The sequence below is a fragment of the Drosophila rhopaloa genome, unplaced genomic scaffold (assembly GCF_018152115.1).
Source record: "Drosophila rhopaloa isolate 14029-0021.01 unplaced genomic scaffold, ASM1815211v1 contig_178, whole genome shotgun sequence".
NCBI classification, from domain to species: domain Eukaryota; kingdom Metazoa; phylum Arthropoda; class Insecta; order Diptera; family Drosophilidae; genus Drosophila; species Drosophila rhopaloa.
In genome coordinates, this window is record NW_025335059.1 from 10,392,728 (window position 1) to 10,414,260 (window position 21,533).

General features: G+C 46.7%; 7 protein-coding genes across 8 annotated transcripts; 4 read left to right on the top strand and 3 right to left on the bottom strand.

The window, feature by feature from the left end:
• The first annotated feature begins 235 nt into the window (after positions 1 to 235).
• Positions 236 to 1,458, top strand: LOC108051446 (D-beta-hydroxybutyrate dehydrogenase, mitochondrial). Its single transcript, XM_017133560.2, has 2 exons — positions 236 to 387; positions 451 to 1,458. Exons 1-2 carry the CDS (start codon positions 272 to 274, stop codon positions 1,340 to 1,342), a joined length of 1,008 nt encoding a protein of 335 aa, XP_016989049.2. The 5' UTR covers positions 236 to 271; the 3' UTR covers positions 1,343 to 1,458.
• Positions 1,338 to 5,166, bottom strand: LOC108051442. The gene is made up of 8 exons (XM_017133556.2): positions 4,924 to 5,166; positions 4,722 to 4,814; positions 3,875 to 4,468; positions 3,461 to 3,799; positions 3,194 to 3,400; positions 2,605 to 3,134; positions 2,468 to 2,543; positions 1,338 to 2,397 (listed from the first exon to the last, which is right to left on the bottom strand). The coding sequence occupies exons 1-8, from the start codon at positions 5,083 to 5,085 to the stop codon at positions 1,486 to 1,488; spliced, it is 2,913 nt and encodes a 970-aa protein (XP_016989045.2). The 5' UTR covers positions 5,086 to 5,166; the 3' UTR covers positions 1,338 to 1,485.
• Positions 5,167 to 5,601: 435 nt separating this feature from the next.
• On the top strand, positions 5,602 to 7,671 carry LOC108051445 (caspase). The gene is made up of 2 exons (XM_017133559.2): positions 5,602 to 5,788; positions 5,855 to 7,671. The coding sequence occupies exon 2, from the start codon at positions 5,876 to 5,878 to the stop codon at positions 6,893 to 6,895; it is 1,020 nt and encodes a 339-aa protein (XP_016989048.2). The 5' UTR covers positions 5,602 to 5,788; positions 5,855 to 5,875; the 3' UTR covers positions 6,896 to 7,671.
• Positions 7,531 to 9,055, bottom strand: LOC108051448 (electron transfer flavoprotein subunit beta). Of its 2 annotated transcripts, none has more exons than XM_017133562.2 (4): positions 8,958 to 9,055; positions 8,843 to 8,896; positions 7,982 to 8,713; positions 7,531 to 7,726 (listed from the first exon to the last, which is right to left on the bottom strand). In XM_017133562.2, the coding sequence occupies exons 2-3, from the start codon at positions 8,891 to 8,893 to the stop codon at positions 8,003 to 8,005; spliced, it is 762 nt and encodes a 253-aa protein (XP_016989051.1). In that variant the 5' UTR covers positions 8,894 to 8,896; positions 8,958 to 9,055; the 3' UTR covers positions 7,531 to 7,726; positions 7,982 to 8,002. The 2 variants fall into 2 exon arrangements, with proteins under 2 accessions (XP_016989051.1, XP_016989050.1); XM_017133561.1 differs by lacking the exon at positions 7,531 to 7,726 and adding an exon at positions 7,770 to 7,921.
• A 676-nt stretch (positions 9,056 to 9,731) lies between these two features.
• Positions 9,732 to 10,948, top strand: LOC108051449 (3'(2'),5'-bisphosphate nucleotidase 1). Its single transcript, XM_017133563.1, has 2 exons — positions 9,732 to 10,242; positions 10,305 to 10,948. The coding sequence occupies exons 1-2, from the start codon at positions 9,864 to 9,866 to the stop codon at positions 10,844 to 10,846; spliced, it is 921 nt and encodes a 306-aa protein (XP_016989052.1). The 5' UTR covers positions 9,732 to 9,863; the 3' UTR covers positions 10,847 to 10,948.
• Positions 10,849 to 13,332, bottom strand: LOC108051443 (protein claret segregational). The gene is made up of 3 exons (XM_017133557.2): positions 12,966 to 13,332; positions 12,260 to 12,906; positions 10,849 to 12,206 (listed from the first exon to the last, which is right to left on the bottom strand). Exons 1-3 carry the CDS (start codon positions 13,192 to 13,194, stop codon positions 10,965 to 10,967), a joined length of 2,118 nt encoding a protein of 705 aa, XP_016989046.1. The 5' UTR covers positions 13,195 to 13,332; the 3' UTR covers positions 10,849 to 10,964.
• Positions 13,333 to 13,401: 69 nt separating this feature from the next.
• LOC108051441 lies at positions 13,402 to 21,397 on the top strand. Its single transcript, XM_017133555.2, has 15 exons — positions 13,402 to 14,186; positions 14,341 to 14,933; positions 15,195 to 15,735; positions 16,020 to 16,552; positions 16,614 to 16,924; positions 16,980 to 17,522; positions 17,581 to 17,884; positions 17,942 to 18,169; positions 18,222 to 18,354; positions 18,419 to 18,534; positions 18,603 to 18,772; positions 18,836 to 18,917; positions 18,972 to 19,208; positions 19,264 to 19,737; positions 19,803 to 21,397. Exons 1-15 carry the CDS (start codon positions 13,922 to 13,924, stop codon positions 21,177 to 21,179), a joined length of 5,907 nt encoding a protein of 1,968 aa, XP_016989044.2. The 5' UTR covers positions 13,402 to 13,921; the 3' UTR covers positions 21,180 to 21,397.
• The last annotated feature ends 136 nt before the right edge of the window (positions 21,398 to 21,533 follow it).

A 21,533-nucleotide genomic window follows, 5' to 3' on the forward strand; every position in this document is an offset into this window, starting at 1 on the left:
AGAATATTTTCTGTTTGTATTTTTCAAAGACCTTTACTATCATTATTATCGGGTAACATAGTTTCCAAACTCTTGGTGATGTTAGGGACCAGCCTAAAGGGCAGGTAAACGCGGCAGTGTTCTTCCATTCGTACACCGATAATGGTTACATATGTACACAAAATGCATATATTCATTTTCGGGTTTGCCTTGTTTTGCATTTTTTCGGATCTGTTATTTTCGCTGCAGCCACAAATCGGATCATTGTTTCAGTTACTCGAGAACGAGCAATATGAGCGGAAGTCAATTTCTTCACGCCCTGGGACGAACGCTGGGATTGGGTAGGAAGCAGCTGAAGGTCGATAGCCGACATGTGGTGATCATCACGGGATGCGATTCGGGATTGGGGTAAGGTTACTGAACCTGGAATGAGTTAAAGCTACTGACTAGCTGTTTTCTGCTTTTAAATAGCCACTCCATGGCCGTATACTGCCATGATTCGCTTCACATGACAGTGGTTTCCTGCTGCCACAATCTCAAATCCGATGGAGCCAAACTACTGCAAGCTTTAAACTCATCCGAGGATGGGCTGAGTAGGATGCACACTCTGGAACTTGACCTTTTGGAGCCCGATTCGATACGCCATGTTCACTGCCAACTCAGGGATATACTCACCAAAGATCAAAGATATCGGTTAACAGCCCTGATAAACAATGCGGGAGTTATGTGTTTTGGGGAATTCGAATGGCAGTTACCTGAGCAAATAGAAACGCAGATCAACTGCAACCTACTCGGCACAATGAGGTTAACGCGTGAATTGCTTCCTCTGCTCCGCCAGCAGCAGGGCAGGATCATCAACGTGACCAGTCACTGTGGACTGCAGGCTCTTCCTGCCCTGGGTCCTTACGCCGCCTCCAAGGCCGCCTTGCGCTTTTGGACAGATGCCCTACGAGTGGAACTCCAGCAATACGGCATGGAGGTGGTCAACTTTATACCAGGTTCCTTCGTTTTGGACAGCAACATTGCAGCCAGGCAGCAGCAACACGCTGAGAAGATGCGAAAGGCCTTCAACCAAGAGCAACATGCTCTATACGACACCTACTTTGAGGCCTTTAATGGTTACCTAAAAGTCCTAAGCGGCTTCAAGCCACCCAATCGCCTAAAGAACGATTCGCTGCTGGCCAAATTCAACGATGCCTTGACCAGCTCACAACCTTTAGCATTGTACATCGAGGAGCCCCGACGATATCGCTTCTACCGTTGGCTCTTTTCGATTTGTCCCACTCCACTGGTGGATTGGCTAACCCTGCGCTTCTGCGCCATGCCCACCTACGAGTCCACAAACAGACAGAAAAAGATTTAGGTTAATTCGTAGTCTATACATATTAAATTTACAATTGTAGCACATTGGAATACTTGGCTAAGGGCTGTGGCAAATAAATCGAGCTGAATCCAGGGAATGGAAAACGGCAAAGACGATCACAGAACATAACTGGGTGGTGGTGTCTAGTAGCCAGTGCTGCGGCACCGCTCGAATACCGCATCGTTGAGCAATTGAAACCACTCGCTAGCATAGGTGGAGTCCTCTGCCGTCCGGAACAGCTGAAGCTTTTCCTGTGCCGGCAGCGAGGAGCAGAGATAGTAACTGATGGCGGTTCCCGTCAGCTCGGCATGGTAGTTCTTCAACGCCCACTCCAGCAATCGCAGGCAGTTGTGAGAGTCCAAGAACTGGATGAGTCTTTGCTGCAGTACGGCCTCCATCTCGGGTATAATGTACACCCGCGACATCTCGTAGGCCTGCAACAGGGCAGGGTAATCCGATTCCGTTAGGTGCCGCTCCTGGCACACAATTAAATGCAGAAAATAGCGCAATCCACTGGCCGTATAATCCTGCAGCTGAATCTCGCCATGGTGACCTTCTCGAAAATCACTATTAAGCATTTTGTTGAATACCTCGCTGGTCTCGCAGAGCAGCTCCTTATTAAAGCCAATGGTCAGGGTGGAATCTTCCCCGCCACTAACCAGAAATTTCATGTCACAGTTTTCGTGTAGTGGAGCAGATTGACATGGCTTCTGAGTACAAATATCAGCCGTACTTTCCGCTGGCTCTGCTTCTGGTAAAACAATACCCAGTGTATATCGGGCCATTGATGTCACCGCATCCACCGCCTCATCCGCATAGTAATCATCGCTTTTCTTTCGCAGCATTAGATCAAAAAGCATGTTAAGTGCGTTGCCATCATACAGGAATTGATAGAGTAATCGATGGCTCTTGACGATGTAGGCCACCGAAATGGCTGCTCTGTGCTGGGCGTTCACATCATCGCAGCGCAGGAGTCGCACTAGCTCCTCCTTGCCATAATTTGATTCTCCGACATTGGTAAGCGTTTCCAAAAAGGCGAATCCATCTTTGCGCATCTAAAAAAATAATGAGTGTTAAAAAAGAATTGGGCTATAGGTAAAACTTAAAGAATAGTTTGAAACCCACCTCTTCCACCTTGGTGAGTTGATAAAGCTGATGGACTACTCCATGCTTGATGATCTGGGCAAAGAACTGGCTTTCCCTGAAATAATGAATTAATCAATTAAGATATATCAAATTTGCAGTTTCCAGTTTAAACTCACAGTAGAATATTGGTCAGGGCATTGGAGAAATTATTATTGGCCCCAAATAAGTTTATAGCTCTTATCAGAGTATCCAGTGTCTCGGGCTTTCCCAGCTCCACTCGTTTGTTAACCATCAGCGTAATGCGATAAATTAGATTCTCTATAATGTCGATGGTGTCGCCTGCTTGATTTCGGAACTGGGCTAGTTTGGGTGGTACATCCGAGCTGAGTTCCTCGAGATCCTCTTTGTCAGAGAGCGGGTCATCTATGGGCTCGCTACCTTCATCGATTAGCTTCAATATATCCAAAACACTCGATGCCTGAGCTCGATTGGCGGCTATGCGGCGTTCCCTCGTATCCCCGTTGGTGTCGTCTTCATCATCGTCATCATCACTACACGCCGGTGAATAGTTGTCGTCGTCATCATTTGTCAGCAGATCTTTACACACCGGAGACATGCTCCGAGAACTGCAGGGACTGGTGGTGCGATAAGACCTGGGCGAACTGCTCGGCGAGTCAAAGTCCGAGTTCTCGTGAGTCTTTGAGAACTTAAAAGAAAAATAATGAAATCAATAGTGGTTTAGTTATATATTTCTCCATTATATACCTTGCTTAGCGTCTCTGGGGTTGTGGGATCCGTCAGTTTTCTTTTCTTGCCACCTTGTAATCTTTCTTCTCGACGACGTTTGTGATGCTCATCATCGCTGGTCAGGTAATCATTTAATTCCCTCACCAGCATGGGCACCAAGCCCTCATATAGCAACAGTTCCATGCTTAAGTTGTCATATTGGAAATTGTTGAGAATGTGAAAAAGCTGTTGAGTAAAAAAATGCAATTAATTTTTAGATTGAATTTTAATAAATACTAGACTTACCGATGATCGCTCGCTCTGTGAGTTGGAGTCCCTAATCATGGCTACCAATTTACGCAGAGCTCCACATCTTCGGATCTTCGAGCGACTGCAGGCATCCGTCGATAGGGTCAGTATTATATTAATGCAATGCCGGCTTTCGCTTTCGTTAAGAGGTTTCGCCATGTTGACCGCCATGAGCATCTCGCAGGCAGCCACAATGGCATCCGCCGTGCTCAGCATGTAGAAAGCGCAGGGATCCTTGCAGAAGTTCGAAAGGATTTTCAAAGCTGAAGCCCGTTGATCGCCGTCCTCCTTCACGAAGCACACAATCGAGGCCAACGAGGTATTCCGGGAAATAGACTAAAAGAAAAGGGAATATTTAGAATAGTGATTACAAAATCTCTTAAAATTTGTTATGATTAAACAGTCTCTCACCTCCCAAGCTTTCATGCCAATCTGCTGAGCTGAGATCAGCACCAGGCACTTTAAAATCTCAAGAGCCAGCTCCACAGCCGTCTCGTTTTCCGTTGGCAGAGCATAGTCACAGTTCCGCGTGGAGTTTTTTAGCATCTGGTAGTCGAAGATGTCACTCCGCACTCCCTCTAAATTTCGTGCCACCTCCTCGAAGTACTTCTCGCGGTGCTGGTTCCGCTTTAGTCCAATAAGGGTAGATACCTCAATATCCGGAACGGGTTCCTTAGGAGCCTCATTGTTCTTCATCACGGCCAGGAAAATGCGCATCAGCTGCAGGAATCCATTGGACACCAGGAAGTGCTTAAGAAACTGGCTGCTGGACAGGAGGAAACGGCAGACGCGGAAGGCCATGATCCGGGTCTGCACCGCGCTGGTGGACTCGATTATGTGGCAGATGGCCGGGGCAATGGCCGCGTAGTGAACGTTGAGATACTGAGATGCCTTCTTGCTTTTGGCCAGATTTCCCAGCATTCGGCAGGCGCGGCATTGAATCACAGGATTGGGTATGGTCTTCAGAATGGTCACCAGCGGGGGAATCACTTTGCATTCAACGGCCTGTAAAGGGGAATTTTTTAAGCTATTAGAAGGATATCCAAAAATCAATGGACTATTTTAAAAGGACTTGCTATTAGTTTTATAAAGTTTTTATAAAAATTCATTTTTAAATGAATATAATAAATCCCACTTTGAAAATATTATTTTTTAGGACATTTAAATTTATATATTAAAATATCGGATATAGTTTTTTTTATTTTTTTTTACTGAAAGTAAATATTTAAAATAATTGTTTTTTTTTTAATTTTCTTACCTCAATGCAGGCCTGTTCATCGGTGCAGCAGTTTCCCAGTATGCTTAAGACCACTTCCATTATCTTTTCATTCAGCTTTGTGATCAATCGAACCTGGAAGACGCAAATTATTATCATTTAAAAATCGATTTGAATCACGATCCTATGTTGTGCAAGGCAGTAGCTGCCAAACTTCAACGATTGCTGTGGCTTCCAAACCCACCATGATGTGAACGCCCCCAGCAGTGCGAAATAAAACAATGCCATTCTTGTCCTTCACCAGATCGGTGCGCAGCTTAACCAGGCATTTGTAAATGACCGTGCGATCCGTGGAGGTCTTGAGCACATCCAGCATGCTCTCCACATGCTCTGGTGTCCAGAACATTGGCAATTTTCTTAATTTTTAAACAAAATGGATCAATTCAACAACTTTAACTATGCGTTTCAAACCTTTCTGATAGTGTGGCCGCACAGTTTGGAGTATTTTTAAGTATTTTTTGGTATATTGCAGGATTCTTTGAAAAATTTGGTACGGTCTCACGCGACTACAAACAAAGGACGAAAAACTTGTTTTTATTTTCCTGAAATTAAGGGTGATTTTACACAGATAAAATTTAACATAAATGTTTCCTTCAATCTGAGCAAAATCTTTGCCAAATTAATTTAATTAAAATTCGAATTCAAGCTGCGCGCGCAAAATTTTCATATTTCAATTATTTACTGTTATACATTGAAACAAAAAGTAATGAGATACAAGACTGATTATTCATAGTTCAGAGAAAACTTATTTAATGAATTTGCAAGTTTTGAAACAACAATTTTTTATTTTAAAAAATAAAAGGTTAGTTAATTATTCAAATCATAATTTATGTAATTAAATGGTTTTGCTTAAATTTCCGTTGTGACACGAAATGGTAGTTTCACCTCTAATTCAGGTGCAATGTCGGATATTTCAACTGCACATCAACGGTCATACTAATTTGAGGAATAAAGCAAAGCAACTAAATAATTAGTTAATCACTAGTTGTCTTTGTTGTACGTAAACACGGACTTTTCCCAGAACTTAGCATTTTTGCTGCAGTCGTGCAGTTGAGTTTTTCACGAATTTTAAAAAACCAGTTGCGAAGTGTTTTGTGACTCATCAGTTTTCGCAGGCTCAAGGAGGGAATTTCGTCATGGACGCTAGCAACAATGGAGAATCTGCCGATCAGGTGGGAATAAGGGTGGATAATCCGGAGAATCCCCACGATCACACGGATGCCCTGGGTTCCGCAGGATCAGGAGGAGCGGGGAGCAGCGTACTGGTCGCAGGAGCCTCGCATTCCTTTGGCACCGGAGCCATCGGGCAGCTGGCAAACGGGTACAGCTCACCCTCGTCGAGCTACCGCAAGAATGTGGCCAAAATGGTCACCGATCGACATGCAGCCGAGTACAATATGCGCCACAAGAATCGCGGAATGGCCCTGATCTTCAATCATGAGCACTTCGAGGTGCCCACTTTGAAATCACGAGCGGGAACCAACGTGGACTGCGAGAATCTCACCCGGGTGCTCAAGCAGCTTGACTTCGAGGTTACGGTGTACAAGGACTGCCGCTACAAGGACATCGTGCGAACAATTGAGTATGCATCCTCGCAAAATCACTCAGACAGCGATTGCATCCTGGTGGCCATTTTGTCGCACGGCGAGATGGGCTATATCTACGCCAAGGACACTCAATACAAGCTGGACAACATCTGGAGCTTCTTCACGGCCAATCATTGTCCCTCTCTGGCCGGCAAGCCCAAGCTGTTTTTCATCCAGGCCTGTCAGGGAGATCGATTGGACGGTGGAGTAACCATGCAGCGTGGCCAGACGGAGACGGATGGCGACTCTTCTATGAGCTACAAGATACCCGTGCACGCTGACTTTCTAATTGCCTACTCCACCGTTCCTGGATTCTATTCGTGGCGCAACACGACCCGGGGCAGCTGGTTCATGCAGAGTCTGTGCGCAGAATTGGCAGCCAATGGCAAACGGCTGGACATCCTGACCCTGCTCACATTTGTGTGCCAACGAGTGGCCGTCGACTTCGAGTCCTGCACCCCGGACACGCCTGAGATGCACCAGCAGAAGCAGATCCCCTGCATCACCACAATGCTTACGCGCATTCTGCATTTCCGCGACAAACAGTCGGTTGCAGCTGGACGGGTTTGATGACTATTGGAATGGATTGGGCGCTGGCTTTGGCGCGGTGTGTGATAATCGAGGAAAGGGGTACGAGAGAAATCCAAGTCGCAATTATGATAAAACTTTATTGGCTATCGGCCATAGCTGCATATTTTTATAAAACCAATTTTTCACCGTGGCCAAAAGCTTTGCGAGATTGGAAGCTATATACTACGGAGTCTTATCTACTGGCCGTTTTTTTTTATTTAAGCACAATGTATTTTTCAATTGGCAATTATTATTGCCGCGTTTGCCAGTCTAATTTATAGTAGGGTGGGTGTATTTATATAAATAAGAATTCAAAGAGGCATCTAAAATTTTGCCATATTCAGAATTGAGCTATTAGTATTTAGGCCAAAAATTAAAAAAAAATATTAATTTGACTTGCCTACTTAAAAAACGATCTCGAAATTCAAAATTGTTATTTGAATCTATTCTAAGAACAAATTACTTGCATTTACTCAACCAATTCATTTTGCCTCCTCAGTTAATCAGGAAAGTCAACCCACCCTAATCTTTATCTACTTCAGACCGGGTAAATCGGTCTTTTTTAAAATGTGTACACAAAAATATCTTTAAATATTAAGCATGTGTGTCATGATCGTCCATAACAAAAACAAACATTTTTAGCCTGTAGTTGAGAATTTTATGAACAACATGTACTATCTATACCATTTTTACTCTTATATAATACACATTAGCAAATGTTTTCCTTTCAAGTTTTCAGCTAATAAAAACGATCGAAAACAATGGAAAATCAATGACCATTGGGTGTTGACCTTGTATACTTTTTTTGGGCGTCAAGTTGAGCAGGATTTCCTGAAAAGGCATTACCGACAGAGAGAAAAGTAAACAAGGCGAGTTATTGGCTGACCCTGTTGTACGATTTCAGAGCTTACAATTACTTTATTCTTAGAGCTGGACAAAACGAAAATAAATTCCAATTTAGATTTCACTTAAAGCACACGGGGAAGGGTAGAATTTTAAAGCCTGTCAGCGGATCCGACTCTGAGGCTGGGTAAATGCACGTTTCTGATAACTTCAACTAATAAAAAACGTAGAATTTTTGCTCACAATTTGCTAGTTGAGGAAGATCTAGATGTGGCCGCCCTCCTTCAGCTTGGCAACCAGGGCATCCACGTCGGCGACCGTTGCTCCGGCCTGGCGCACCGGAGGATCCTCTACGGAGACGACCTCAATTCGCGGCGAAGTATCCACACCGAGATCCTTGGCCGTAATCTTCTTCAGCGGCTTCTTCTTGGCCTTCATGATATTTGGCAGCGTAGCATAACGCGGCGTGTTCAGGCGCAGATCAGCACTCAAAACAGCCGGTATCTTTGTCTTGATTGTCTCCAGACCGCCGTCAATCTCACGGGTGATGGTCAGACCGGCGTCCGTCTTCTCGATCTTGTTGCAGAAGGTGCCTTGCGGCCAGTCTAGCACGGCGGCAGTCATCTGGGCCGTCTGGTTGGCATCGTCATCGATGGCCTGTTTGCCCAGGATCACCAGGTCGGCCTTCTCGTCCAGCGCCAATTTGGCCAGGATCTTGGACACGTGGATTGGCTGCAGCAGCTCGTACTCTGCGGCCGGAATCTCCACGTGGACGCCACGATCGGCGCCCATGGCCAGGGCGGTGCGGATCACCTCCTGCGACTGGGCAGGACCCACGGAGACTGCGATCACCTCCTCCGCCAGCTTCTTCTCCTTCAGCTTCACAGCCTCCTCCACGGCGATCTCGTCGAAAGGATTCATCGAGTGCTTCACGCCCTGGGTGACCACACCTGTCTTGTCGGGCTTGACGCGGACCTGGACATTGGATGAAGGTCGAAATTACTTTAATTGCCATTTAATTAAAGCGATTACGCAAAACAAAGCGCAACAAGTGATAAAAAAAAGATGGGAAAAGATACGCAACAGGCTGTTACTAAAGCTCACCTTGACGGCGTAGTCAATCACACGCTTAACTCCAACCAAAACTCGCGCCATTTTCTGCAAAATATATTTATAATTTAAGAAATTGATTAAATTTTTTTTAATTTCAAGAACTTACCTCTTCAAGATGGAAATTAACTGATTTGTTGGTGCAGGGAGAGCGGGTGGTCCAAAGGTCTTGTGTGCCTTCAGTGTTGCCAGACTGCGGTGCCAAAGTTTTAGGGCTAGAAAAAAGCTAAAAATATTAAAAAAATGCAAGTATACAAAATGTTTATTTAAATAAACAGAAAAAGTTTTTGGAAAACATTTTGGTCATGTCTAAGAAACATTTCAAGGTTGTCTACGACATGGATGTTGTTTTTTCTGTGTTGATGTAAAAACTCTGTTACCGAAAGAGAAATAGCAAACATAATAAAAAGTCAGATTTATGAAAGTAAACAGTTTTTTCAAGATTTCCAGACTAATATAAATAAAAAAGTAATTTTATAGATTTCAAATCTCTCAAAAATGTACAAATGTAAAAAAAAAGGTAACTTTCTGCATTTAGCCATCTGTCTAATCTATTTACAATATAACATATTCTAATCATACTTATTGACCCCTTTAAATGAGATTTTAAACCTTTCGAGATATTTTCTCAAAAATTTGAAATGTAACAGAAACAAAACGTTATGCATTAAGCCATCCGTCTTCTGAATTTAAAATACAAAATATTCCAATCTATTTATTAACTGCTTTAAAAGTAATTTCAAACCTTTAGAGATTTTTGTGAAACTACTTCTATATTGGAAGAATATCTTAATAAAGTGAAGCTTCTTAAAAAATATTTAATTATATCGGTAAGCATTAAATATCGGCAACCTACTCCAACGCAAATGAACCTGCGGTTTTTGCTCCTCTCTACCGGCACTCAGCTGTTGTACTTTCACCGTAATCATCTTTTCGCAGCGGCGAAAACATCCCAAATCCATTCCAATCTTTGAAAGATCTCTCATAAACATATCCCAAAACAAATAAGATAACGATGGCTGCGACTGCTCCAGTGATCATGCGCGTCATGGCGTCCTCGATAAGCACGGCAAAGCGGGCTGGCGGGATCATACGCGATGTGCTCAAAAAAGGCGACCTCGGAATAGTAGACAAGGGAAAAAACGACTTACAGACAGAGGCGGATCGCTGCGCTCAACGCTGCATCATCGCATCTCTGACCAAAAAGTTTCCAACTGTGAAGATCATCGGCGAGGAAGGAGGTTCCGACCTAAACGTCTGCGACGATTGGCTGGTCTCAGAGCTGGATGAAGGATTCTTACAACAAAGCTGCCCGTCGGAGTGGGAGGATGTCAAACCCGAGGACTTTGTAATATGGGTGGATCCCCTCGACGGCACAGCGGAGTACACACAGGGTAAGATTTAGAGAACTCTGTTAAGCTCCCGATCTAAAAGTCACTCCTTTGTTTTCCCGCAGGGCATGTGGAGCACGTTACCGTACTTATTGGGATAGCTGTCAAGGATTCTGCGGTGGGCGGCATCATCCATCAGCCCTTTTACAAGCAGCCCGATGGCGAAATGGGTCGCACTATTTGGGGCCTCAAGGGTCTGGGAACTGGAGGATATACAGCGGTGCCCGCTCCACCCGGCCAATTCATCATCACCACCACACGCTCACATTCCAATGCCCTGCACCAGCAAGCTCTTAATGCTTTCGCATCCACAGAGGTTCTAAAAGTTGGAGGAGCTGGCTTTAAAGTTCTGCAGCTTTTGGAGGGCAAGGCCCATGCCTACGTATTTGCCACGCCGGGATGCAAGAAGTGGGACACCTGCGCACCCGAGGCCGTGCTGGAAGCCCAGGGCGGGACCCTAACCAACATCAATGGCGACCACTACGCCTACAACGCGGATGTGGAGCATGTGAATCGTCAGGGCGTCCTGGCCAGCTTGGGACAGAACCATGCCGAACTGGTTGGGAAGATACCCGCAGAGGTGCGGGCGGCAGTGGGAGCCAAGTGAGATAGCATTGAATTCCAGCACTTTATTAGTTTATTTGCACTAAAAGTAAACACATAAATTAAGCAATAACAGGTTAGAGAATTTGACAATTGTTGAAACTGGAAACAAAGTTTATTCTTTATTTATCGAAACTGCCACTGCTGTTGCTGGTCGTGCTGTTGTTGGCCACCGAGCTGTTTAGGTAGCGATTGCGCTTTGCCTTGGACATTTTACAAGAGTTCACAGAGGCGGCAAAGCGTAGCGACTTGACGGACTCTTGGAAGCAGTCTTGGAACGGCGAAACATTGATGAACATGAGGGTCTTTGAGTTGCCACCCAGCGAAGGCATTAAAAGGTGCGTAAGTTTGGAGTTCCGGTACGGAATGTGATCCTGCTTCTGCAGCAACGCCAGGATCACGTTGGTGAGCTCTGAGAGCGATCGATTGATGTTCTTTGTTTCCGTCATGCGGGTGCTCGTCTTCGGAGACTCAGAGCCGGCCAAATCCACCAGGTTTATGGAGCCCACGGAGATCTCTTGCTTCTCGGAATGGCGTCCGATAAGCTCCAGCTTGGTGACAGCATGGGAACGGGAGGAGCGCTCGTTGCCAGCGGTTGAAGCGGTGGCCCGGTTCATCTTGGCTGTGTGCATCAGGTGGCGCAGATGATTGGGATCCAGAACAGTCTCCTCCGTTATGTTAGATACATAGATATCGTTCTTGTTGTTCTTAGCCATCCTAATCTCCATGTCCTTTTGCTCGTTGCTCAGCAGATCGTACAATACCTCGTTATAGATCTCCAAGAACGTAGCCTTGATCTCGTACTCCCAGCCCAGATTGCGATAGCCCCGGATGGAGTCAAAGAGCAGATCCACCGTGCGTGGAATAACGCCCGTACTGTCCGCCACTCCGTCCATCGTGTAGGTCTTGCCACTGCCGGTCTGCCCGTAGGCAAAGATGCAAATGTTGTAGCCATCGAGTGCCGATTGGATAAGCGGCGACACCATCTCGAATATGTCTGACTGGGAGGAGAGCGGATGAAAAACTTGGTCGAAGGAGAAGATCTGCTGGCCCATTTTGTTCTTGGACTGCCCGTCGATGCTCTGCAGCTCAACGGTCGCCTCGTCGTGGTATGTCCAGGTGCAGCACATGCGGTTCTCCTCGGAGTCCAGCGGGGGTCGTATTCGACAGAAGACCCGGATGTTGCCGCGCAGATCCATCACCGTGTTGTGCAGCTCCTTGCGCTCCATGTTCGACTGGAACAGCTGCTCCTTGCAGGTCTCCAGGTCGGCGGCCTGTTGCTCATTGCTGCGCAGTAGTTCATCGGTGCGCTGGCGCAGATGGACAACTTCTGTGGTCAATGCAGCATGCTCCGTTTTTATTTTCTGTAATAAACAGTAATAAGACCTTTGTTTGTTTTTTAAAATTATATTCTTACCTCATGTATTGCCTGCAGCTCGGAGAGCTCCTCTTTAGTCCTGCCCAGTGACGAAGTAATGGTCTCGATATTCTTGGTGTGCTGCTTCACCTGTCTTTGGAGACACTCTTTGTCCGTCTGAGTGTTCTTCAAAGTAGTCTCCGTTTCGATGAGCTTGTTCTGCGCCTCCTCGAGTTGCGTCGGCATGGACTCCAGCTCGCCCATGTCCTCTATCTGCTTTTCATACTTGGTTTTGAGCACCTTGTGCTTTTCTAGCAGATCATGGAAACGGGCTTTGAAATCGTAGGGGGCAATGCGCTTTGCGGTGGTTCCAGCAGCACCCCCCGTGCTGGATGCCCCTCCTCCTCCTGCGGGCTTAGCTTTGGTAGTTGCCGGTGCTGCAGCTCGAGGAGCAGGACGCGTTACTGGCGGTCTTTTGGGAGCAGCGTTGGCTGTTGATAAGGAGCTGACCGGTGGACGAGCTGGTCGATGGCTGGGAGCAGCTAGTGTGCTGGCCAGGCGAGAGACTTTGCTGGGAATACTGGGCAATGTAGGAGCGGCAGCAGTCCTCTTGTTTCCGCGCAGTTCATTGATGTCACAGGCGCTCCTACTTCGTCTTAGCTTGGCCCGGTTGCCAATCTTCATGGGTTCGGGAGAGGCTGCACGAGCTGCACAAAATAAGTAAAGAATTAGATGGGAATCCTTCGAAAAAGTTGCTTGAACTCACCTCCTCCGCGGCCCTCAAGGACTTGCGGCAGATTGTTAAGGTCGCGCGACAGAGGCGGCAGCAAGTTGCCGCAGTAGGTTTGATTGGCATTAAAGGCGCTAATTCCACCAGCTCCCATTAATCCCAATCCTGCAGGACCTCCTGCGCGAATGCGATCTGTGGGCAGCACGGTTTTCACTGGCATCTGGGGCCTTTTGAGGGCCGACGGTTTCGGCAACCGTGATTCCATTGCCAACTTGGATATACTTAATTTAGGAGATAGTTTTTCACTCAACTAAACGCTTGCAATTGCTTTTATCAATTAATTGTTCGTTGTTGATATTCACACAAGCGACGCCGCTAGTTCCCGCCGTTATTTTCGATTGCAGGGATGCCCTGGAAAAGTGTGACCGTTTACACAGAATTTGTCGTGCTGCCACCTTTTCCTCTTCCAGTTGCCAATCAGATGTTTTCAGTGCTACAGCTTTGGCCATCGGGCACGACTTTTCGCCTTGATTCGTGTTTTCGGCAGGTTTTCCGCGAGTGAAAACCGCCCAAGCGGGTGTAAAAATAGTAGCTTCTATTCTCGAAACGTGCCTCTCGTGCAAAAGCTAGGCGAAATAATTTAACAGCCCGAAAAGTGAAGATTTGTGCGCAGCACACGTGGCGTTGCCAGACAGTTGTGACAATTCGCTTTGGATTCATTTTTGGCGATTATCCAAATTTTCGCGACGTTAGCAGTGCGGAGGGAGGCCGCGCATTTCTTCAATATTAGTTATTCTATTAAATCTGCGAAAAATCGCGTTCCAATTGGAAAATTGTTGCGTGACAAAGGAGTTGCCAGACCAACCACAAGTCTCACGGGTCCACCTCTACTTTGTTTTCATTCGGAAATTGGGAAAAAGCTCATTGGACTGCACTGATTTGCCGAATTAAAATTGGAATAGTGCGTTCCCACGACCAAGAATCCCCTCGAGATGTCGGGGCATGCGGAGCTCAAGGAGCTGGGCATGTTCGAGCTGCGCCCTCTGGTCACCAACCTCAGCTGCAAGCTGTCCGCGGTGACGGCGGGTCTGGACGAAAAGCAGTTTTTGTGCCTGGTCAGCGAGGACAATGAGATCCTGCTGCGCTACATCAGCGCCTCCTCCGGCCAGGAGGTGGTCAAGATGATATCCTGGTTCCGCAATCGCGTCATTCACGACGTCTGCTTCGATCCGGCGGGCGTTTGGCTGCTGGTGCTATGTGAGTACCACCCACTTTTTGGTTGGGGGTGGTGGTGCTGATAAAATTACTCTGCCCTCATGTGTGCGTGTGTGATTATTGATTTTTTGTTGCTTTCTCTGTTTTGATTTAACGATCGAATAGTACACCTTTCTGACCACTGATCCATCAACAGGTTTCGACAACACGCTGCACATTGTGCCCGCCCTGGCGCTGGTGGAAAAGAGTCATGGCCTGGCCTCCTCATCGCTGTACAGCACCAGTCAGGTGACCTCCTACATCATACCCTTCGTCGGTCCGCACGAGTGCCCCAACTCCAAGAAGTGCCCTAATCACTCGGCGGGACTTTGCGAGCCAACTGTGGAACCGGTAGAGCAGCTGGCTGAGAATCTGGAGCAGGTTAGGCTGCAGGAGGAGGAGGAGCCACTGGGTCACGATCTGCCGGAGCACATGCTGGTGAGGAATAGCGGCACAGAGGAGACAGGAGCACAAGCGCAGCAACAGCAGCCCATCGATGCAACCGGCAACAGCCAGGTGATGGCCACCTCCTTCATGGCGTCCAAGACCTGCCCCTATCCTCTGTCCGTCGTCTGGTGGAAGACCAACAGCGGTCAAAATAGGGCCATTATAGGATACTCGGATGGATCCATCTGCTTTGTGGGCCTAAGTCCCAACTGCCCCATGATCGCGAGCACTGCCATCGAAAACGGATCTGTGATGCGTCTAGTTATCTGCAAGGATAAAGCCTACGATGGCGTCATGCTGTTGGTAAGGATTTACGCTAGATTATGGGTTTTAAAATCCATTTATTTTAAAATGAGCATCAGGACCATTCCGTTGTTGATATTGAAATAATACAGTTTATAATGCTTAAAAAATTAACAGACTCTATTCTAATCGAAAAAAATTGGTCAAATAGAAAAACTACAAAATATTCATTGAAATTGATTTTTAAACGGTTTTTTCAAATTATTTATCTGTAAAAGGTATTTGTATAAAGATCCCACTAAAGTTCATTCCGGTTTTCAGATAACTTCGTCACTAAAACAGCAGTACAAGCTCTTGCTAGAGCAAAAGGCAATCAAGTACGTATATCCTGGAGACAGTTCACCGACGACCCGTGAAGGAGCCTGGCAGATCGTAATGTCCGTGCAGGGCAAGCAGCAGAATACGGTGACAGGCGCCCGACAAAGCAATAGTTCCGACCCGGCCTCGGATAGCAGCCAGTTGGAAGAGGACGTCTTCGCACCGCCGTCTAGCGAGGATGCAGCGGGCAGCAATCAAGCAGCGGCAACTGCAGACTCGTCCACCGTTCCGGCGCCCACAGAGGCAACAACTGCAGATGTTCCACCACCGCCAGCGCCGCCTTCTTACAGCGAGGCAGTGGCCCGGCAAACAAACGAGCAACAAGGAGGCGTTCGCTTCCAACAACAACAACTGCCAGCGGGCAGCATGGATGGCATTTTGCCCGCGACGAGAGCCCGCCTAGCATCGCTCAAGAGTTTGGGATCCAAAAAGTTACAGGCCATCAAGATGCGCCTCTCCGATCAGCGGCAAAAGTTCGATGAATGTGCGTAAGCTAACATAACTGAAGGCATTGTTTATTCCATTCCCTTTTTTAACATATTTTCTTGACTACATTGCGTTTATCTTTGTTAATTTTGAAATGCTGTTTTATTGTGTATTTTAAAATTTGTTTTATTGATGTGCAGTTTTGAGAGAACTGTTGCATCTATTGAAGCGTCACTTGCGTGGTGAGTTTGCACAACTCTCACACTTGACAGACCTAGTAGAAGCAGCTAAAGTCTTTCATTGAGAAAATTGACTTATTTTAATCCATTCTATTTGTTTTAGTTATGCCGGACTCGACGATGGGCTCGTTTGCAATCATGGATTCGCCCTCAGTAACGCCAGAGCCGCTGGGAACCACCACTGGATCCTTTTACACCATCCAGAATCTGCGCAGCACCTTTCTACTAAGTGCATTGCATAGCAATAGTCACAGTTTGACCGTGCACAGCATTGACATCAGTCTGAAGCCATTGTTCGTTTACAAGATTCCGAAGCACACCCAGGAAATACTCATAAGCTCCAACATACTCTACGGTATACACTACGTAGACCTGCACTGTCGCAGTGACTCGGCCATTTCCACCGCGGCCTCATCGCTGGAGGATCCGATGGTGGCCAACACAGACAAGGAGAATCGGGACGCGGACATTGAGAAGCTGGAGCAGGCGGAGGTTAGTGCCCAGAAGAGTGATACAACCAGTGCAACAACTACGGCCACCTCGAGCCTGGATCAAAGCGAGATGCCCAGCAATGCCATCAATGCCGTGAGCGTGATCAGCAGTGCAATGGCCTCCCTCCATACTACCGACGAAGATGTGAGTTCCGTGTTATTCGTATGAGTGTTTCCCATTTTCTAATACGATTCTTCTGCTACAGCGCTTTAATAATCTGGCCCAGTTAGGTCTCTTTCGCTTTGAGCATGAAACTGTGCTGCATTTATATCAGATGGCACAGTACCGCAATCCCGCCGACCAACCAGAGACCCTTACCAAAGAGGAGAAGGCCAAGGCTTTTGAACTGAAAGATATCCACACGCCCATGGATTACATCCAGTTCTATGAGACGGCGGATGTCAGCAGTGAGTTTTCTCTGCGCCAAATGGAGATAATGCAATCCGAGTTCCCGAAGATTAACTACGATCCAAGCTATGTGATCACCAATAAAAATGTATATACAATACAGCTGAGGTATGTTTTAAATTTTTTTTCGCTGGGCGATTCTTTTTTTAAATTTTCTTTACAGAAAGGAGCCGTTTGAATTGTTTTTGGATGCCGCTCTGCAGAACGAGTTTAATCAGTGCCGCGACTTCTGCAACACTTTTGACCTCTCATTCGAGCAGTGCATCGAATTCGCTGGTGATTATCTTTTGAGGCGAAAGAAGATTACCCAGGCTTTACTCACGTACAACGTGGCCCGGGTGAAACCGATACGCACAGCTTTAAAACTGGCCATGTACGGACACACATACGCCCTAATGCAGCTGAGCGCCATGGCCCTAAAGTCAACATATCTGCTGCGATCGAAGTACTTGGGTCACCCGCTGCTCAAGGGCATTTTGGGAGACATTACATACCGACACTCGGAGGATGTACGAGTGATCTTGCCCGAAAAACAGCAGCAGGGGGATGTTATTAGCGGCGCCGTTTGCAGCGACTATCACTATGGTGTGGACGAGTCAATTAGCTCCCTTCAAATGTCGCCTTCATCGCAGTTTCATTTGGCGAACTTGTTGCTCATTACGATGGCCGAGAAGGCAGTGAATGATAAGAACTATATACCGCTGTGGTAAGTAAAGTGGCTTTTATTTTGTATTAACTTTCTAAATAACTTTTAAAAATTATAGGAACTTTCTGGTGACCAATAGCAAATATCACACCAACATGACGAGCATTGTTCTTTGCCAAAGTGGACTCTTCTCGTCGGCCATTATATTGGCAAAAATACGAGGTGTGTGTTTGGATACATTTAATGCTTTGATCAGCGTGGTGGCCCAGGAGTTCGGCTGGTACAACGAGCTCAACGTTTGTCTGTACAATCTGAGCGAAAATATATTTATGGAGACAATAACCTACTTGCCGCATGTGTCCATGGATTACTTTGCTTTCATCCAGGAGAAGCTTGATCATATAAGACCTTGTGTGTTGCAGGTAAGGATATTGGTTTAAGATTTTGTAACACATTATTTTATAAATAATTGTTTTCAGCGTCTGTCCAAGCAACTGAACCCCTTTTCTCCCGCTCTACGGCCTATTGTATCCCACAACAGCGACTGCGCGATGTCTAATGATAATAATCCCCAGTTATTTGAGTTTTGCAAAAGTCTAATTGAAACATATTTGGCAGTGCTCATACATATGGAATCCCAGCGGGTGAAGCATGATTCTATTGTGAATGCTTTATCGAATTTCCGTATAAACTATGAAGACAATCAGGCAAGTTTTTTAACTATCTTCATTCTTAGGACTAAATGAGTTTTTCTTTTAGTTTGCCATTGAATCTTCACGTTTCAAACCGATCTCAGCTGGTTGTGCCTACTGCGCCTGTGTTGTGGATGGAACCGCATACTTCTGGGGCTCCAGTGGCATTCCCAGTTATTATAGTGCTCAAAAGTCAACAGGTTAGATTTCTTGTCATTTTTTAATTTTTATAAATTTATATAATAATAATTTGTATTATTTCAGAGCCACCAGAACCAGCGCATGCTGTAAAAAGCCTAGATCTCCTTTCCCAGCTCAATTTGCAAGTGCACGCTATTAAGTGTGGACGACAGCATACACTTATTCTAACTAATAATGGCGTAGGTTTTTAATCTTGAGTTTAATGATTTTATTGAGTTATTTTATTAAATTTTACTGATCATTGCAGCTTTATTCAGTGGGAAATAACAATCTTTGCCAGCTGGGTATTGGACGGCACATGCAGATGGCTTTGCAACCGATGTTGGTGACGGCTTTGGATGGCATGAATATAACGATGCTCGAGGCGGGTCAATATCATAATGCGGCTGTGGCGGATGGCAAGCTCTATATGTGGGGGTATGCTCACGGCCGGATTTGTGTTGTATGAAAACTGATTAACTTATTTTAAACCATTTTTAGATGGGGCGTCTATGGCCAGCTGGGACAGGGCAGCTGCGAGAATATTGCTACTCCACAACTAGTCAGTTTTTTCAAGTTTAAGGTAAGTCAAATGATCCTGTAACTAGCACAATCCTACTACTCCTTTTTATTGTAGAAAATTTTACAAATATCGCTGGGCCATGCGCACACTTTGGTACTGTGCGGGGCATCCAACAACTACATGGAGGCTAACTACTGCAGCAACGAGCTTTTCGTATTCGGCTCCAATCACTTTGGTCAGCTTGGCACCGGCAATAGCGATCACGGAGGCGACACCAAGATAAACCTGCCAATGCTCCTGGAAGTGGGCGGCTGCAGCCTAAGACTGATACACACCAAATTTTTTACCAATGTAAGTTAAAGGTGTAGGATTGTATTCCAAGATATATGCTTTCATCCTTTTACAGTTAGCTGTAGACGAAAAGGATCGTCTGTACACATGGGGTAGTTCGCCACAGGCTTTGCGCCTAGCCAATCAAATAAAGCGTCGCGCCAACGCCAAGCAGAAAATGGAAGAGAACCAGCAACGTGAGCTCTTGAGCAAGCAATTGGAGGCTACTCTGCTGCCGGCACCCATCCCGAGTACCAGCGTCCTGGTGGAGCCCACCACATCCTATGCAGCGGTGGTGTCCGGAGCCACACCGAAGGCCCCCAGCGAGACCAAAGATTGCCAGGAGGCCCAGAACGAGGCAGCGCCGTCAGATGCTACGGAAAAAATTGCCCCGGCGTGTATGCGAGAGCCGGAAATACTTAAAGCGACCCCACCGCCACCCACTGCGGTTCCTGCACCAGCTCCTGCTGCTGCCACCGAACCGGATCCCACGGAACACCTGACACCTCATCTGGTGGATACCAGCGAGGTGGCAGGACAAATTCTGCAGGTAAGTGAGAGTGGAATATATAAAACAGCATTTTTAATTCTAATCAATTATTTTTCTCTTTGCAGATCTCCAGTGGCCTGTTCCACTTCTGTCTGATCTCGTCCAGCTGCACGCTCTACACGTGGGGCAAAAACCTGGAACACCAACTGGGCACCGAGGACAAGGATCGACGGGCGGTGCTAAAGCCTTCGCCCATTGATAGCATAGAACGTCCCATGTACGTAGACTGTGGTGCGGACTTCACGCTGGTCATGACCACCGATCACATTGTGCGAGCCTTTGGCGGCAATTCGAACGGCCAGTGTGGCCGAGATTTGGGACCCAGCGTGGAGAGAATGCGACAGAGAGTAGTGTGCCTGCCGACCACTAAACGACTGATGCGATTCGAGAGCCAGTGCGTGGGAGCGCCAGTGGAGATTAATCTACCGAGACCGCGCATACGTCTGGACCAGGATCCAGTGAGATATCTAAAGGTTATGCCACCATATCAGCCGCACTTCCTGCAGCCGGCAAACATCAGCTTCGATCAACACTACTCTGTGGGCACTCCAAACTACAAGAGCAGCACGGAGCACGCGGCAACTGGGCAGGACTCGGACGATATGCTGAGTAGCCTTGAGAACCTTAGTCAAAACGATGGTAGCTTCTCGTACAATGCGCCAGTGCTGGGAGACGCCCACAGCTCTATCGATATGGACTACACCCCCGAGGAGCAGAGCTATGTACCATTACCTGGCCAGGCTTTGGGTTCTGGGATACCCGTGCATCCGGAGAAACTGCTGGACCGAGATGATGACGATGCCAGCACCTTTACGCAGAGCACCGAGGGAATGGAAGGGACGTCACTGCAACAACTGCGTCATTACATTCACTACTGCCTGTACGCCTTTCATGGATTGTACAATCCCGACAAGATTAGCGAATGCGCCCGTCCAAATCGCAACGAATACCGCATACGTATCTGTATGCTCAACTTTCGATTCGTGGAAGCCTTCCGGTTGTGTCTGCAAAGCTGCGATTCCGCCCAGCGCACGCTCAAGTTGTTCGAGTACTTCAGCAAGGACACGGGCTATGTGCCTCTAAGGAGATCCGATCTGAAGCACCTCATCTATCACCTGTGTCTGCACTTCCTCGAGCGCAAGTTTGATATGCTGGAGTGTGAGCGGTTTTTCATGGGCGATCTGGACTACTATCTGCTGGAGCTGGCCTACGTCTTCTACTTCAACAACAATAATTCGACGCTGGAGCAGAATCTCAACCAGAAGTTCAAGCAGCTTATTGCGGCGGCGGACAGCAATCAGGCGGCTTCGTCGGCGGGTCAGGAGCATCAGCAGCAGCAGCTCCAAGACACCGATGTCATATTCGATAGCTTTACGGTCAAGTTCAAGACGATCCTGTGCCAGCGCCTGCTCAGCTACTCGGACTGCGAGGCTGCCAATTAGCAGTGGCTGGGCCCTGGAAACTCGTTTCCGGTCCTGAATCCCGTCAACTTCCGTTCGACACGCATCAGTTGAGGGCCCATCTTTGTCGTCCGTCTTGTTTAATATGTTTCGTTGTAAATTCAGTCCGAGAACCGGGGACTGCCCTTAACACACACACAGACACACCCCACCCTTCCTCTTCCCTTACATGTTTACGCCTAATTATATATATATCATAATTGTTGTTTGCGGTTATTTATACATCAAATGCTTTTTACAGCGCTGTTATTTAAACGAAATATTTAAGACAAACAAATTGTTTAAAGAATCCAATTTTTGTAACGCTTTGTTTGCCATTGGCTACGCCTGCTTTTA

Bases quoted from the DNA above. Each gene is read 5' to 3' on its own strand.
- LOC108051446 (XM_017133560.2), top strand. From the start codon at position 272: ATGAGCGGAAGTCAATTTCTTCACGCCCTGGGACGAACGCTGGGATTG. The intron at 388-450 runs GTAAGGTTACTG...GCTTTTAAATAG, and splicing joins GGATGCGATTCGGGATTGGG to CCACTCCATGGCCGTATACT.
- LOC108051442 (XM_017133556.2), bottom strand. From the start codon at position 5,085: ATGTTCTGGACACCAGAGCATGTGGAGAGCATGCTGGATGTGCTCAAG. The intron at 4,815-4,923 runs GTGGGTTTGGAA...TGCGTCTTCCAG, and splicing joins CTGGGGGCGTTCACATCATG to GTTCGATTGATCACAAAGCT. The intron at 4,469-4,721 runs GTAAGAAAATTA...TCCCCTTTACAG, and splicing joins ATGAACAGGCCTGCATTGAG to GCCGTTGAATGCAAAGTGAT.
- LOC108051445 (XM_017133559.2), top strand. From the start codon at position 5,876: ATGGACGCTAGCAACAATGGAGAATCTGCCGATCAGGTGGGAATAAGG.
- LOC108051448 (XM_017133562.2), bottom strand. From the start codon at position 8,893: ATGGCGCGAGTTTTGGTTGGAGTTAAGCGTGTGATTGACTACGCCGTC. The intron at 8,714-8,842 runs GTGAGCTTTAGT...TCCAATGTCCAG, and splicing joins TGATTGACTACGCCGTCAAG to GTCCGCGTCAAGCCCGACAA.
- LOC108051449 (XM_017133563.1), top strand. From the start codon at position 9,864: ATGGCTGCGACTGCTCCAGTGATCATGCGCGTCATGGCGTCCTCGATA. The intron at 10,243-10,304 runs GTAAGATTTAGA...GTTTTCCCGCAG, and splicing joins CACAGCGGAGTACACACAGG to GGCATGTGGAGCACGTTACC.
- LOC108051443 (XM_017133557.2), bottom strand. From the start codon at position 13,194: ATGGAATCACGGTTGCCGAAACCGTCGGCCCTCAAAAGGCCCCAGATG. The intron at 12,907-12,965 runs GTGAGTTCAAGC...TATTTTGTGCAG, and splicing joins CCTTGAGGGCCGCGGAGGAG to CTCGTGCAGCCTCTCCCGAA. The intron at 12,207-12,259 runs GTAAGAATATAA...TGTTTATTACAG, and splicing joins AGCTGCAGGCAATACATGAG to AAAATAAAAACGGAGCATGC.
- LOC108051441 (XM_017133555.2), top strand. From the start codon at position 13,922: ATGTCGGGGCATGCGGAGCTCAAGGAGCTGGGCATGTTCGAGCTGCGC. The intron at 15,736-16,019 runs GTGCGTAAGCTA...TATTTGTTTTAG, and splicing joins GCGGCAAAAGTTCGATGAAT to TTATGCCGGACTCGACGATG. The intron at 18,918-18,971 runs GTAAGTCAAATG...TTTTTATTGTAG, and splicing joins TCAGTTTTTTCAAGTTTAAG to AAAATTTTACAAATATCGCT.